The sequence below is a fragment of the Plodia interpunctella genome, chromosome 30 (genome assembly GCF_027563975.2).
Source record: "Plodia interpunctella isolate USDA-ARS_2022_Savannah chromosome 30, ilPloInte3.2, whole genome shotgun sequence".
Lineage (NCBI taxonomy): Eukaryota > Metazoa > Arthropoda > Insecta > Lepidoptera > Pyralidae > Plodia > Plodia interpunctella.
In genome coordinates, this window is record NC_071323.1 from 3044198 (window position 1) to 3061934 (window position 17737).

A 17737-nucleotide genomic window follows, 5' to 3' on the forward strand; every position below is an offset into this window, starting at 1 on the left:
TATACTAGTTTTCATCGACCACCACTTGCTTCCTGTGAAGGAGAACATCGCGAGGAAACCTGCACACTGGTTGATTATTAATTTGTGTATGAAATGGAGAAGGCAATGGCAAACCGATCCATTAATAGTGCCAAGAAAGTTTTTATGTGTGTTTCATTCATTCTAATGAGCACGACCCTCAGCCATGAGGAAATATGACTTTGAAGTGACTATCATCTCTATATCAATCCGAAAAGATCTGTAATCCAAAACATGTGTGGAGTTTATTCCGAGCTGGTTACGGCGCACTATGAAATGTTCAAGCTATTTGTTACGTTTTGATATTTACATAGGTGCTTCAGCTGTTTAATGTACCTACATTTTCACAAACTTTAGGTTAGTTTAGTTCGACCCATTACTGTTAAAGTCGCTTTAGAAATATCACTACATAGTATAAAACAAACTCGCTTCACGGTGTCTCACCTTAAGTATATGCTTAGATCTTTAAAACTGCGCAACGGATTTTGATGGGGGTTTTTTTCGTAGGATACGAACCCGGACACTCTTCATCATAGGCAGACAAGTCAAACAACCATACACACAAAACAACCACAGTCACAAAGTTTTATGTTTAAGCCCCGTCGAAAAAAGAGGGGTGTTATAAGTTTGACCGCTATGTGTGTCTGTCTGTCTGTGTACGTGGCACCGTAGCTCATCAACGGGTGAACCGATTTAGATGAGTTTTTTTTTATTTGTTAGCTAATTTTTGTGCGGTGTTTCTTAGATATGTTTGATTAAAAAAGGTTCACCAGTTCAAAAGTTGTAACGAAATAAATATTATTGACGACCTCGGTGGCGCAGTGATGAAGTGCTTGCCTCTGATCCGAGAGGTCCCGGGCTCGATCCCCGGTCGGGTCATGATGGAAAATGATCTTTTTCTGATTGGCCCGGGTCATGACATATACATATAAAGATAAACATCCAAGATGTTTATCTTTATTGTTATATGTCATAGAATATATTATCGTTGAGTTAGTATCCCATAACACAAGTCTCGAACTTACTTTGGGGCTAACTCAATCTGTGTAATTTGTCCTGATATATTTATTTATTTTATTTATTTAAAGACGTCTTACCTGAGCTCCCTCAAAAACGCGCCAAAAAAAGGTATCAATCGACATTCAGGCATGGCCAGCGCTCGTCCCAATGCCCTCTCGTACTCTGCTGAAAGTAAAGCAGCCGACAGGAAGTCCAGCACTGGGATGGGTTCGTCCGATATGCTGAACCAAAACGCTTTGAGCTTGTTCGACCTGGAACAGAAATTTCGAATGATAGCACCATTAAGCATATGTACAAAGACTGAAAACTAGTTTCGTTTTTAATTGAATAATATGCATTGTTGCGACAGGTATACTGCAGATACAGAGGAATCCCTAAAGCTGTGCTATAAAGGAAATATCGGTAATGGACTGTAAAAATTATGAATGAATGAATGAATGAACGAACGAACGAATGAATTAATGAATTTATAATTTATGAATGTATGATTGAATGAATGAATGAATTTATTTATTTTCAAAGTAACAAAGACTAATTTTGTTAGTATACGAATAAATTAATAAAAACTATGGTAGTAATAACTGAAAATAAATCTAAAGGGGCCATTCCTGCACCACTCCCCCCGAGATGGCACAAGAATGGTTGATGTAAAGGCAGTCCAGTCTGCCACCGATCATATTTCAGGATGCTGTTTCCCCTCCTAACCCTGCGCACCAGGGACAGTGAGGCATTGTTGCGTAGAAGCAGGAACATCCCTGATGCTTTGATTGCATTATTAATAATGTACTGTCACTCGATAAGCTAGTAAAGACTTGGCTTGACAGCGCACCACCACACGTACACACTCTGAGACGGCTTGTCGGCGACTGCCCCCCGCCGCTCGCTTTACGTGACGTATGCGCACAAGACAAATAGATACGTATACACTACATCCCCTCCTTAACTAAAATATATTTTAGTTTAAATAAAACTACAGTTATCGATGAGACGATTCTACATTTCACCAATCAAAATTCAGGTAAATAATCAACAACATCTATGATAAATAATAACACCTCTTGTTTACTACTCGGTAGCATCAATCGAATCGTTTCCTTCTCCAGAGTCCCGACTATTGTCTTCACCTTTGTCACTGTCTATCACTTTCCACTGTCCTTGGATCTTTTTTAAATGTACCACATTCCTTCTGTAACTTTGCCCTGTTTTGTCATTTCGAACTTGAATATCGCCCCCAACTGCTTTTTCTACTGTATGGCTAGTTGTGTCGAAGTTAAGGCTAAGCTTGTTATCTTTGATCATGTTTTTTATATAAACTTTATCACCAGGTTCCAAATCACATTCTGTTGCCTTTCTCTTTCTGTCTCCATATTCCTTTCCTTTTTCCTTCATTATTTTATCTCTGTCTTTCATTTCGCTTTCTGTTTCATAAGGTTCTAACCCCATATCACCTGCCATTGGAATCTTATCTCTGAATTTCCGCTTAAAAAATAACTCCGAGGGCGTCTTTCCCGTAACCGAGTGTGGTGTACTGTTGTACATCACTAAGTAATCGTATAAGCTCTCCCTCCAGTTCGTTTTTTCGGCTTGACTTATTTTTAGTCGCTTAAGAATATCGCGGTTCTGGCGTTCTACCTCGCCATTCTGTTGTGGCCAGTAGGGAATAGTATTGAAGAGGGTAATGTTCTGTTCCTTACAGAATGATTTGAATTCCTCACTACAAAATTGCCTACCGTTATCAGCAGTTATAGTGAGAGGATTTCCTAATCGGCTGAATATTTCTTTGAGTATTCCGATTATTTCAGTACTAGTGATTTTCCGACATATTTTTATTTCTTTGTACCTACTGAAATAATCCACTACAACTAGCAAATAATCGCCGCTTGGGAGAGGTCCCATTAGGTCAATAGCAACATCCATCCATGCATCCTCCGGTATCTCTCTTCTCTTCATAGGGTTTGGTGGGTTTGGAGCGGAAACTAAAGTACACCCTCGACAAGCTTTAACGAAATTTTCGGCATCCTTGTCGCACGCTGGCCACCATACTTTGGTTCTCATTCGGGCTTTCATTGCCACTATGCCAGGATGGCCTTCGTGTGCAGCGTTCAATACCCTTTCACGCAATTCTTTGGGAATAACGATCCTCGTGCCTCTCAGTAGAAGTCCTTCATAAAAACAGAGTTCACTTTGGAATACTTTAAACGATTTTGCTTCATCGCCCCACTTGTTATTGTAAATAGCTTCTTTTACACTCTTTATCTCATTATCCTCTCTAGAATAATGTAAAAGTTCCCTCATTGATACCGCAACGGGTCGAGTGTATTCAACAATTTGGTGAATGTGATCTTCTTTTGTTGTCGGTAAAATTGTGGGTAATTTAAGAAGCCTAGATAATGGGTCCGCGATGTTTGTCTTTCCGGGTTTATATACTACTTTGTATCTATATGACTGGAGCCGAAGAATCCATCTTTCAATTCTCGCGCACGGCTTGGACTTTGGGCCAAAAATTACTTCTAGAGGTTTATGGTCTGTTATCAGTTCGAAATCCTTACCATATAAGAAAATATGAAAGTGTTCCACTGCCCAAACCAAGGCAAGCGCTTCCTTCTCGGTTTGGCAGTACCTGCGTTCACAGTCCGTTAACGTCTTGTGCCCATACGCGATAATTCTCGGCCCCCTATCATTTACCTGTATCAATACTGCTCCGAGGCCGACTGGGCTGGCATCAGCAATGACAATTGTTTTATCATTTACGTTGTAGTATCCTAAGTTAGGAATATTGGACAGGGTTGATTTCAAATATTCGAATGCTTCCTCTTGTTTCGAGCCCCAATCTTTTTGAATATCTGACGTCTTTGCGTTTTTATTACGAAGTAGTACTTTAAATGGTTCAGTAACTGTCGCGAGGTTAGGTATCCATTTTCCTACGTAGTTTATTAAACCCAGAAAGCTTTGCAGTTCACTTACATTTACTGGTGGCCTGAACTCTTGAACTGTGGTGACGTATTTTTGCAGTGGTCGAACACCCGCATCTGAAAGTTCATGTCCTAAAAAACTCACCTTCTTTACTCTGTGTAAACACTTTTCTTTTTTCAAAACCACATTATTTTCTTTTAACACTTCCATCACCTTTTTTAAACGTTTATCGTGTTCCTCCAAATCTCTTCCAAATATTAAAATGTCATCAATGAAGTTAAATACTCCATCACAACCAAGTAGCATTCGTTCTAAAACTTTTTGAAAAATTTCTGGAGCACATGAGATCCCAAACATCAACCGCTTATATCGAAAGAGGCCTTTACTGGTGATGAATGTGGTTATGTGTCGAGAATCTGGGTGCAATTCAACTTGATGGAAGGCGTCTTTAATGTCTAATTTCGTAAAATATTTGGCATCCCTCATTTTAGGCAGCAACTGGTCCATGGTCGGTAATGGGTGGTTTTCTCTGAGAATAGCAGTGTTAGCCCTTCGCATGTCAACACATAGACGGATGTCCCCATTGTCTTTGAGAATGGGAACAATAGGTGAGACCCATTTTGAAGATCCAGGTACTTCCTCTATAATATCCTTGTCTATAAGTTCCTGCAATTTGGTTTCTACTTTTGCTTCTAAGGGTATGGGTATCCTCCTGTAGGGTTGTGAAACAGCTGGTACTGAGTCATCTATGTGTACTGAAACCAGTACATCTTTAAATTTTGGGAATGTTGTTCTTTCCTCTTCATTCACCTGATTAACTCCTAAATTTAATCCAATTTTTAATATGCCTAATGACATTGCTGTTTGTTTTCCTAAAAGATTTCTCGTTCCATTTGCTATAACAAAGAATGTTGCATTTTCTTGTTTGTCCTCTACTTGTAGTGTTGCGTTGAAACATCCCTTAACTTCTAAAGGTTTATTACTTCCGTATGCTACAAATCTAATACCTGGTTTAGCGATCTGATTAGATACTGCCACTTTCCGTCTCTTCATCACTTCCCAAGTTTCTCCAGTTATCAAGTTATGTTTGCAACCCGAGTCTATGATCATCTTCGTTTTGATTCCACCAATTACACAGTCAATTTGTAGGTCTTCGTCTATGTGAAAAACATAATTATATCCATTTTGATCATCATTACTGTCATCTTCTATTTGATTAACTTCAGTATTAGATTTTGTTTGTAGTCTAGGTTTTTTCGGGTTCGGCTTATTGGAAGTATTTTCTGTATTGTTCCTTTTAAGGTTGCTTTTAGTTTTACACCATTGTCTAAAATGTCCTCGAAGTCCACATTTTAAGCAATCTTTATCCCTTGCAGGACATTTATCGGAGTTTGAAGAGTGCCTATAGTTTCCACATCTCCCGCACCTACTGCCTCTATAATTTTTCCAAGGTTTTTCTTTTGTATCTACTTTATTAATTGTCTGTTCAGGGGTTTTCCCTTTCTCAAATTCTTCCATTTGTTTATTTACAGTTTCGAGGGCATTAGCTTCATTTATAGCACGATCCAAAGTCATCTCATCTCCTATTTTAAGAATTTTTCTTCTTAGTTCATTCGAGAAGCATTTCTCGATAACTTGGTCCACAATGTGCTCCTCTTTATTTTTAAATTCGCATTTATCAGCTTGTTGTCTGAGCCGCAGTACGAATTTCTCGAATTTTTCAGTGGGCTCCTGTTGAATAAGTCTGAATACGTGACGCTCATATAGTGTACACTGCTTCGGTGCAAAGTACGCGTCTAGTTTGCTTATTGCAATTTTGAATACGTCAGTACCCTCCGATGGTTCAACATCAGCCCCCGGGAGGTTGTAGAATATTTCCTGTAGGTCGAGCCCACCAAAATGTAGCAAGGCTGCCTTTTTTTTTTCGTTCTGGACGGTTCCAGATGCTTGCAAGTATATATTGAGAGCTCGTTTCCATCGTTCCCATCTAACGCTTACTGAGCTTGAATCACCCTCACAGTCGAAGTTTTCCATCTTCATATTTAAGGCTATACCGTCGTGACTCATTTTGGGCAAACCTGAAATAAGGTTAATCAATTTAATGATCAGACTATTAGTCTGCTATTAACGACTTTTGCCGTTACTTCACATTTTGTGAGCAAATATACATTTAAGTATTTTTCTTTTATATACAGACTTTTTCTGCTTGGTGCCAGTTCCAGACTCGCAAGTCATATACCACAATACTAACATGAATACAAATATGCAGTCAATTTAATGATTATACCTAATTTGTTTCACCAATTAAATGTACAGAATTATCTGCTTGGCAACCATTTCTCTAACGATGCACATAAGTTCATAACTTCAATTTAATGAGTTCTATATGAATTGTGCTTAACATTTTTTTGTAATTGAGTTAACTGAAAGCAACTGTCAATTTAATGACCCACGTATCCACCGTTTTTTTTTTTTTTTTTTTTTTTTTTTTTTTTTTTTTTTTTTTTTTTTTTTTTTTTTTTTTTTTTTTTTTTTTTTTTTTTACCACGTAAAACTACACTTACATTGTAGATTAGATAGATACCTAAATAGTATAGTCACCATATTCTCAAATTGAAATTTCAAATATTCTACCCGCTAGATTAAACTTACATCAGTTTCGCAGTTTATAAGTAAATTTAATATTATCATCATCATCATCATTTAATTTTATTCATCTTGCATGCTTAAATTTTTCTATTGATTGTCGTTATTTAACTAAACATGTACATTTTGTACGACATTTCATATTAATTTATTGTATAGAATACGGCTAACAGTAGCCGTCCACTTCTTTGTTTACTTTACTATTGACCTATGTATAATTATTAATATAGGGTAGGTGGAAGGTTATTCGCTCGAGCACCTGGTTCAAGCGCCCGACTTATGATTCATAGGTTTTGTTTTGTTATCTCGTTTCATTGAAATATTGCCATTATTTGTTTGGACAACAAAACGCCTATATAATGTTTATATTGAGAAAATAAACCTTCACAGGTACTTTTCCATGTCAATCATTACTACAGTTATATATAAAAGCAATAAACTACTAGACTGCTACATCTTTAATTGGCACTTAGCGTGCAAGATGAATGTTGAGTTTCTTCCCCTATCGTTTAATTTTTTTTTTTTTCACGTATAATGTAATCAAGACATACCTTTATCCTCGTCGCCACTTGTACTGTCACTCGATAAGCTAGTAAAGACTTGGCTTGACAGCGCACCACCACACGTACACACTCTGAGACGGCTTGTCGGCGACTGCCCCCCGCCGCTCGCTTTACGTGACGTATGCGCACAAGACAAATAGATACGTATACACTACAAATAATATATTTTTTTTATTTCAAATGTCATTCATGTCTTTTTTTATAATCTAAATAATATTTATGTATACTTATGATGTCGAATACAGGATTTCATTATGGTTCAATTGTACTCTGTAGTGGTTGGTAGTTAAATAAAACATTAAATGTTAAATTTGTATTTAGCGAAGCAACAAATGGGTATATTTTATGTTAAAAATATGTTGTGATTGTGATCAATATAAAACACGATTAATCAAACAATATATGAAAATTGAGTGAGCAGCGTCCGTTCAAGCGTTGATCCACGAGTCGCGAACATAGATAAAATAAATATTTATTTTATTAAGTGCCTATATAGTCGCGAATCTCAACCATAATACAGGGAACCCCACGAGCCGACACACGAACTGAATTCAAACATATAAATATACATTTTACGCTAAGTTTTTTTTTTCATTTTAGCACCAATTATATCAATTGTGCACGAGTCTGCCTGAAAAATGGCCGAAACGTGGCGCATGGCGAAAGTTAGCTGAACTAAAAACATTACTTGAGATTCCCGGCTCTCCTTGCCCAACTTGGTTTGTTTTTACACGACCTAGGTATATAAAAGTAAGAAACTGTTTAAACCTACTCGTGCCACATGAGTGTGTATAGCGATCTGACTCATGTATAGTAGTTTTCATAGATCACATGCTTCCGGTGAAGGAAAACATCGTGTGGAAACCTGCACACTTTTTGATAATCAACTTGTGTATGAAATGGAGAAGGCAATGGCAAACCACTCCATTAGTAATACCGAGACAGTTTTTATGTGTGTGTTTATTACACGTAATGACCACGACCCTCAGCCATGAGGAAATTTTCCTTTACCTAATTATTTTCACACAGAAATTTTGACGTTTAAAAAACAAACACATAACTAATATTTTTTGGAGCTCGATGGCGCAGAGGTTGGCGCGCTCGGCCTGCGATTGTGACGGTTAAGTCACTTTCGCTATGGTCGGTCATTGGATGGGTGACGAAAAATATTGTAGCTCGTATTTGGTGCATCGGAATTGGGGGTTGATTTATGGGAAAAAGTAGCCTTTGTTTGAACGGGGGAATTTAATTTAATTACATGCATATCAAATTGCATCAAAATTGGTCCAGCGGTTTAGTCGTGAAAGCGGAACAGACAAACAGATAGACTTAGTATAATATTAGTATGGATTTCTGTCTGATTCAAGATCTGTGCTAAAAGCTGAATAAAAATCGTTTTAAAACAGATAATACAGCAGTTAGTTGTACACGGGAAGAATATTTAATGAAAGCCCTTCAGAGCCGGACATCACTAGAGCAGGGAGGCGAGGCGATGTGTTAAAAGAACGAGAGGAAAATTAACGGTCATATTTGAAAAAAATAACTACCTATTTCATTATAACTCTTGATTTATATTCAAGTCAATTAATCAAATATATGCTAGTAACGTTCATATTTTTGAAACGAATCAAGACAGATTGTTAACATCTGTGACAACGTATAACGCAAGCCTAGTGCATCACGTATAGTCAACAGCACATCAACAGCTTATCCAAATTCATTGCAAACTCGCCGGTATTACCGTGCTATTAGGGTTCATGCATGTTAACTTGATGTTGAGGCTAAATGGTCTGTGTTCGATGTCACAAGCCATTTAACCTTGTTGTACATTCAAATGTATTACAAACTCGGCGCTATTACCAGGCCATAGAGGTTCACGCAGGGTAACTTAATGTGCTGTTATTTATTCAATAAAATTCTTTATTCAATATAGGATGATATACACATCACTTATTGACGTCAAAAAAATTACTTAAACTAAGTCTACTGCCGACTTCCAAAGCGCAGGTGAAGAAGAAGCGGCGCAACAAACTTCACCGCGGCCTTTACTTCAAAGACGTCAGTTAACAAATGTATACATATAGATATTAGAAATTAAAAGGACAAATTCACATCATTATTTTAAAAAATCAAAATTGAAATAAATAAAAGATGATAATATTTTCAATAAAATTATTGAAATTTGTCAAAAAAATATTCTATAATATATAAAAAACTTTTATGAAATTATTACGTACAAAACGTACGCAATAATGTCATAATTACATATGTTATGAGGATACTGCACCATGCTTGGGCCAAACATTTTTGTCATTTACATAATCAAACTGTACACACATCTCCTTTCCTCTGTGCTCTGCTATACACCAGTCGACTATTTTAATTCGCTACTTTGAATAATTCTAATTACGTCGGAGAGAAAGAACACCGCTCTTTTCACAGGAAGAAAGCAAAGAATCAGAACAGAGGCTTTCTAAGTAGAGCCCACTTTTATTCAGTTTCACCTGTCCCGTTGTCTGTAATCAAATCTTGCCAGTTAGATTTCTCCTACTTCCAGTTGTCCTACAGAGTTGAAATTTCCCACGTCGCTTCAGTATCCAATGGCTTATTATGATAAATTTTTTAGTAAGCACTTAATGTGAAAGCGACTATAGGTATTTTAGCTTAAAGCACGCTTTATATATTTTTATATAGGTTGGCATTTCTGCATTAAGACGCGGTACTCGCACACAATCACACTTTTATTAATTTCTATTATTTCTAGCGAAAAAAAAAAAACCAATTCGTTTTTGAAACTTTCAAAATATTCTTGTCATAATAACCCTCCCTTTTTATTATCTCAGTGGATAGATACGTCCGAGTGAAGGAACGTTTGTATGGAACATTTTTTTCAGACAGACATCCTTTAACCACTTTTTTGTGTTTCGCGCAAATGTCTCCCGCGCACGGGTCTTGCGCGCAAAAGTACCAAATTCATCAATTAAAAAATCGGTCTCCTTTTCATGCATACAGGATCCTAAATATGAATATCATTGCGCATCAAATATTCCGCAAACAACTGTCTGTCCGCTTATTTGAATAAATATTTTATTCGCTAACTCGTGCCGGTTTAGGCCAGTACGAACCGGATCCAACTGGATTAAACCGGATTTTCGGGCGTTGATTAAGCGAAGTTTGAAACAAAATGTGCACAGTTTTTAGCTATGAATATGGTAACTTTTTCAGATCGTTTAAGCAAGTATGTGATTATGGAGGAACAAGCGGCGTGTCCCGGCTTCGCTCTAGTACAAAAATAATAAATTATCACAGGAATCACAGTAGGTACCTATCTAATAAAGTTTTAAAGATTTAGATTTTTAAAAGTCACCTCAATCATTACAATCTAGGCACAATGTAAACCCCGCCGGGCATTGCAATTTAAAATACAATTACCTATATCAAATTATAAGCCAATGAATTACAAATAACAATAACAAAATAAAATATTACGAACAGCAAACGGATTACAGATGATTAATAATCTCTGATATCTACATAATTATAATAATTATACTCAGGGTATTTGTTTAATCTGTCAAATTGAATTATCATATATATATATATATATATATATATATATATATATATATATATATATATATATATATATATATATATATATATATATATATATATATATATATATATATTATGTACTTTTATATATTATTAGAAAGAAAAGAAAAAAAAATTTTTTTTGTAAGAAACAATAATGGTAAGCCGATCTGGCATGATAGGGACCGACACTGTTCAAATGAGTTTCTTTCGGCATTTCTTCTCAGCAGTGGTCGTTCCGAAATGCCAGTAGTTTGTAGCTTGTGAGAAATAACTATAAATTTAAAGATTGACGAGAAAAAGTGCCTGTGAAGGTCTAATTTCTGAATAAATGATTTGAATTTGAATTTGATTTATCATACCCAATTATATTTGAATTTAAAAATGTCAATTGTTTAAATATTTTGTCGTCAAAATATTCTTCCAACGGCTAGAAACTTTTATTCATTAATATTTGTTTAAGTTTATTATGAAACGAAGAATATATTCTCATCATTCCTTAAATTGTCTGGTAGGGCATTATAAATTTTTACAGTCTAAATAGGGACAGACAGCGGCAAGCGACTTTGTTTTATATTATGTAGTGATTTCCACGTAAAAGATGGCCGGTTCATATCAATAAAGTACAAATTATGACAAATTGCTTGACAAGGGTCGTCCTGAGCGTGCGAAATCGTTATATACCTAGTCACAGCGATTCGGTTCTCTTTATCGAGATATATATAAACTGGCCCAAAGAAAATATGGTCCACGGATCAGCTAATATAACTTTTTCAAATTCTAGTGATTATCTGGTCCGAAAGCCTCGGTTGTGGGCCAGTTAATTACTTCGTTAAACACTAGGATACAACTGGCAATTTGTTTCTTAGTACCTAATGAGTATAATTAATGATTTAGGTAATTTATTTCCGCCTAAATATCATAACAATCAAAAGATATACCAACTGGCATTGCATTTATTCAAGCAAATCACAAATTGACGAATAATAATTGAAACAAAACAACATTTCTTTAAAAACAAAATAACAATGTTCCAAATTGATCAAATTTTGTAAATTCTTTGATTATAAAACATACATTAATAACCAAATTGTTATAAATTTATAAACTTTTTACAAATTCGAGATTTTCTCTATGAAATGACCCAAAATTATCTCGTCATCGATAAGTTCCCGTACTGCACGGTTTATTTTTTATGTTGGGGCTAAATTGTTTCTTGATTTTTGTATATGTAATGAGTATAAACTCATTACTGTGAAACAATTCGTTTAAATCAAACCTGAAGCGTCAATTGGTTGTTGTTTTTATATTATTTTATTTAAAACATTGGTTAAAGGCCTAATGATTTTAATATTTTGCGAATGGTTTACTAAATCCAAAAATGGTATTCTCACACCTCTAAAATTTTTAAAAACCTAACCAACGACCTAACCCACTCTGAAAAAAGATTTAAAAAAATCATCCCAACTTGACATATTTATAACTGATTTGACATAATATACATATATTGGGATAAATAATGTTTTTTTTTTTTCAAGTTCTTATTTGACCTTGTTATACGAAACTATAAGAGTTCCGTTTTGTTATGGAATTTCTAAATAAATTATCATTACATTAAATCTGAAGAATTAATTTGTTGTTTTATTTTATTTCCCCCCCCCCCCCCCCCAAATAAATAATAGTATGAATGTTCAAAGTTTTTTTTCTTTAAATGAAAACGAGTCTCATTTTAAAATATAGATTTGGATTTAGAAATATTTCAATAATGCCTAAAAATATTTGCGTTTATTTTTAATTATGATGTGCCAGTTGTACCCTAGTGTTTTACGAAGTAATTAACTGGCCCACAACCGAGGCTTTCGGACAAAAAGTTATTAGCTAGACTGTGGATCATATTTTCTTTGGGCCAGTTAATACCTCTCTTTATCACCCCACTCCATTTTAATGTCGCAAAATATTGTACAATGGATTGGCGCCAAAATAAGAAAAGACAACGAAAAATCATATAAAAATAACGGATTCCAAATTCAAATGTTCAATTTTTTGTTTCTTTTTAATTGTAACAGTGTTTATGGCCAGAGTAAGTATAGGATAGTTAAAGCGCCTTACAAACAATCCTTTATTAGGGAAAATAAATAAAAAAATTAAAATCCCACGACTCCGAAGTCGCTGGCATCCTCTCATCAGCCAGATAAGAGCTGACAGTTTCCAAACGGCTGTACGCACTTTTTCCAAACATTATAAGAACACTCTCGATTTATTTTTCTTTCAAATAAAAAATACTGTATCAAAATCGGTTCAGCCGTTTGGCTGCTACGATGCCACGGACACGTTAAATTTATAATTACTTTACAGTCATCTAAGGCTGAAAATAATTAATATGTTAACAAGATTATGTCACACGCGATAAATTAGACAAGTTTTTTCTCTCTATATAATACTATTTGCGGGATGAAACCCTATGCCCTTCTGCATACTTCAAACTTCATGTGTGCAAAACTTCAAGAAGATTGGTTGAAATCAAAATCAAAATCCAATCATTCATTTAGAAATTAGGCTTTCACATGCACTTTTTCACGTCATATTCTAAATTAAATGATATTTACCAAAGCTACAAACTACTAGCATTTCGGAACGACCACTGCCGAGAAGAAATGCCGAAAGAAACTCATTTAAACAGGTTTGTTCCCTATTATAGTTGAGTGGATAGAGCGTGAAGAAGACAAAACAAAAATTAACTTACGCAATTATAATATTTAACTAGTTAAAATTAGAATCAGGATAATCTATTAATACAAACAACAAATTATATATATATAATACTAAAATATTCTTCATCGTTCTTCAAGTTCTTCTCCTCCGTTGAATAGAAGTACAGTCGGCAAGTAGTTTCCGCCGGCCTACAGTCTCTAAACAGCTGAAGGCCGAAAGAAACCCCTGCCGAATGTACTGTGTCTTCTATCATATGTTCCGTTCACTCTTCTTTCTTCACGTTAGTTAAAAATTGACAAACATTTTTCCCTGTCCCTTATTTTATGTACTAGCAAAGCAGGGAAATTGCACGCCACCTGATGGTAAGTGGTCACCATAGCCTGCAACCACTGCGGGTGTGACACGCGCGTTGCCCACTTTGTGTCCTCAAATTTTGTGTAATCACACCGCCTCTCTCGCCCTTAAAAATCGGTACACATTCAGTGCGGCTGTTTGCCACCCAGAAATCAAATTAAATCATTTTTTATTTGCTTAAATAGGTTAGGTAATACAATATCCACACAATGGTTTAGAACAAGCCTATTCAGCCGTTGTCTAATATACTAATATTAATAATGGCATATTTAAAAAACTATAAAATGACATCAGATTAAATTAAGATAAAATAAAATGTCTCTTACTATCTACATGTATGTTAATTATTGTCATTGCAATCCAATAAAATCTTTGTGTAAAAACATTTATCAAGAAGCGATATATTTGTCTTCCAAAATGATTTAATGGCAATTCGCGTATGAGTTTTGGAATCTTGTTGATATATAATCTATCTTCCAAAATGTCGATTATATTAATTTATACACATTTTTTTTTGTATATTATATAGACGTTTTTTTAACATTTCAATGTCCGCAACAACCCACAGAGCACCCACGCTCGAAATTAACATCACAAAATAACATTAGACTCGATGACAATAAGGAAAAAATATTGTTCTAAAAATATTACAGATTTTTTTGTAGTGGATGGAACATTTCGACAATCTCGGTGGCGCAGTGGTAAATATATTTATTTATTTATTTCATAGCTTCAATTTACTTTTGAATATAAATAAATAATAATAAATAAAAATATTAGGACCAATCACACAGATTGAGCTAGCCCCAAAGTAAGTTTGAAACTTGTGTTATGGGATACTGACTCAACGATACTATATTCTACAACATATACATATATAGACAAACATCCAAGACCCCGCCCAATCAGAAGAAGATCATTTTCCATCATGACCCGACCTGGGATCGAACCCGGGACCTCTCGGTTCAGAGGTAAGCACTTTATCACTGCGCCACCGAGGTTTTCGATATTATAAAATATAGTTATGGGATTTAGGTGTTCAGCGAAGCGCGTCATATACCCGATAATATTTTCAGAGAATTTCAAGAAGTGGGCACATTTTGAAGAATATCTAAAATTATACATGAGTACTCTTTATTCTTCTTCTCTGCGGAGGGAAGGCTTCTTCAATGTTGGCCTAATGAATGTACTGAAAAAGACCTAACTGACAGCTAAATGACAGCGCGGCAGCAGTGGTCGAAACGCTCTGCGAACCATTCGCCAACGACCGTGCGAAGTGGAGACGAAAAAGTAGAAAAGCGGACGGAAGAAACCGGGAAACGCTTAGCTAAGAGAGAGAGAGAGAGAGAGAGAGAGAGAGAGAGAGAGAGAGAGATATTATACTCACTTGAGCCCCGCCACGATTTCCATTGCTCCGTTAAAGTTTCCTATGTTCCAACAAGTGAGGGCCACCCTCAGGATGCAAGCGAGGGTTGCTTTGCGCTCTTCTGCCGTGTTCGATGACAGCACTAAATCCGTAACCCACGCTGATACCTGGAACAATATATAAAAATTGTGAGTCTGAAACGGTTCACCGACAATTGCTTCTGTCTACGAACGTTTCGTCGACAGAATAAACAAGGCAGTTTCAGAGAATATCGACAAATTCGTTATCAACACTTCCCTATCTAATGACAGGGAAACAATTTCTTTATATTATACTATATTACTAGGGTCTTTCTTTCGGAGGCCATTTTATGATAAATCTGAGCGTTATCCCGGTTGCTTCCTCTATTTATATCACCATATTCTTTGGAATAAATTATTTCTATTCTATTCTATTCCACCGCCACAGAACGTCGGCGCCCAGGGTCCGCTTCGCAACTTCTTGGCCTATTATTATAGTGATTGAATTTATGCCGCTATTTTCACAAACGCTTCTTCCTCATAGTCGTATTCCTCATGGCTGAGGGTCGTGGTCATTACATGCATACGTAACAACTTTCTTGGCATTATTAATGGAGTGGTTCGCCATCGCCTTCTCCATTTCACACACAAGTTGATAATCAACAAGTGCGCAGGTTTCTTCACGATGTTCTCCTTCACCGGAAGCAAGTGGTGGTCGATGAAAACTACTATATATGAGTAAGATTGGTATACAAACTCATGTGGCACGAGTAGGATTCGAACCTGAGACCTTTCGATGCACAGGCGGGGGTCTTAACCATTACACCACCTCCGCTTCACAAACACGCCCTCTGTTAAAATTCACACTGACTGTTTTATAATTGTTAACCCGTGATTTTTATAACAATCCTAACTAATAGTTACTACAAATGCGAAAGTAAGTTTGTTTGTTTGTTTATTTGTTTCTGTGTTACCTCTTCAAGCTCAATCTACTTAACCAATATTCTTTAAAATTTATATGTAATTTGATGTACCCATGGAGAAGGACATAAGGTATCTTTTATCCCGGAAAAATAAAATTACGCGGGCGAAGCCCAAAAATAGCAAAAGCTAGTTATGAATAAAAGCAAAACTTTATGCTGAATAGTTTAGCTAATTTTCGTGAGTTCCACATCCGATATGCCATATCTTCGATGTTTTAAACATTAATAAACACAATGTTATGAAAATAAACTTAACTGAGCGGCAAATCACACTATCGATATTATCTAGACATTATCGATAATGTTGTTATCGACACGGTCCCGTCACTATGATACGTGATACATTCCATTAAAAAGTGCTTCCTACGTAATTACTATTGGACGATGTCTCCTGTTACTTGGGGATAGAGGGTAGAAAATATAGGAGTGGTTTGTCGGGATTTTCTTGGGAAAATTGTAATTAGTTAAATATCTGTATTAATATATATAAATATATTCGTAGGACAAATCACACAGATTGAGCTGGCCCCAAAGTAAGTTCGAGACTTGTGTTATGGGATACTAACTCAACGATACTATATTTTATAACATATGTACATAGATAAACAGCTCAATGTCATTTTCCATGTTGACCTGACCGGGGATCGAACCCGGGACCTCCAGTGTACAAGTCCGGCGTGATGAAGATTAGGCCACGAAGGTCGCCAATTGGGAGTTCTGATTTTCTTTTCTTTTCTCAAATGCCTTTCCACGGTGAAGCCCTTGGCTCTGCCTACCCCGTAAGGGGCAAAGACTCGAAACTATTGTATCTCGAATCGATAGAATATTTTTATTTTTATGTAAACATTTAGAAAAGATCAAAATTCATATTTAAATAATTAATTATATATTTTCCCGCGGCTTCGTCCGCGTCATTTCCCACGGGAGCAGTTATTTTTTCGAAATGAAAGGTACCTTATATCCTTCTCCGTACTTCAAACTACATGTATGCAAAATTTCAAGAAGATTGGTTGAGTAGATAGAGCGTGAAGAGGCAACAAAGAAACAAACTTACTTTCGCATTCATTAGTTACGATGTAATATTAGGAAATATTTTTGACTTCGAAATAGTGACGTCATTATGAATCGCTGTCATAAAATTTCAATAAAAATCCTAAAATTATGACCCGTTTCAAATCGATAAAAATAATTCTATCGACATGCGCCCCCATCCCTAGATCATATAAACTTTTCTCTTGTAGACACTGTCTATTTATCGATACGATTGCTTTTAATTCCGTTTAGTTTCACATTTATTCGTAGAATATGGTTGTTGACAACACTAGAAAATTGTAAAAAATATTTAATTCATCTAGATAAAATAGATATATTTAGGATCATTACGATAATTCATAGACTAACAATGCAGCTGGATCTAAACACGAAGATTTAAAGATGTTTGGAAAATCCATTTTGAAAAAGTATGAAATTATAAAAATTCGAATTCGAAATTCTTTATTCAATTTAGGATGATATACATCACTTATTGACGTCAAAAAAATTACTTAA

The 17737-nt window shown here is 35.6% G+C and overlaps 2 protein-coding genes across 4 annotated transcripts in view; both read right to left on the reverse strand.

Moving 5' to 3' along the window:
* The window catches only part of LOC128682482 (1-phosphatidylinositol 4,5-bisphosphate phosphodiesterase epsilon-1-like), a 157097-nt gene that overhangs the window by 72126 nt on the left and 67234 nt on the right, over positions 1–17737 (reverse strand). For all 3 annotated transcript variants that reach the window (XM_053767183.2, XM_053767181.2, XM_053767182.2), the window contains exons 6-7: positions 15208–15353; positions 1116–1289 (exon numbers count right to left, since the gene is read on the reverse strand). In XM_053767183.2, the coding sequence (XP_053623158.1) occupies positions 1116–1289; positions 15208–15353 (320 nt within the window). The remainder of the gene's footprint in view (positions 1–1115; positions 1290–15207; positions 15354–17737) is intronic.
* LOC128682485 (uncharacterized protein K02A2.6-like) lies at positions 1817–7327 on the reverse strand. Its single transcript, XM_053767188.2, has 2 exons — positions 7149–7327; positions 1817–6029 (listed from the first exon to the last, which is right to left on the reverse strand). The coding sequence occupies exon 2, from the start codon at positions 6016–6018 to the stop codon at positions 2104–2106; it is 3915 nt and encodes a 1304-aa protein (XP_053623163.1). The 5' UTR covers positions 6019–6029; positions 7149–7327; the 3' UTR covers positions 1817–2103.

Bases quoted from the DNA above. Each gene is read 5' to 3' on its own strand.
- LOC128682485 (XM_053767188.2), bottom strand. From the start codon at position 6,018: ATGAGTCACGACGGTATAGCCTTAAATATGAAGATGGAAAACTTCGAC.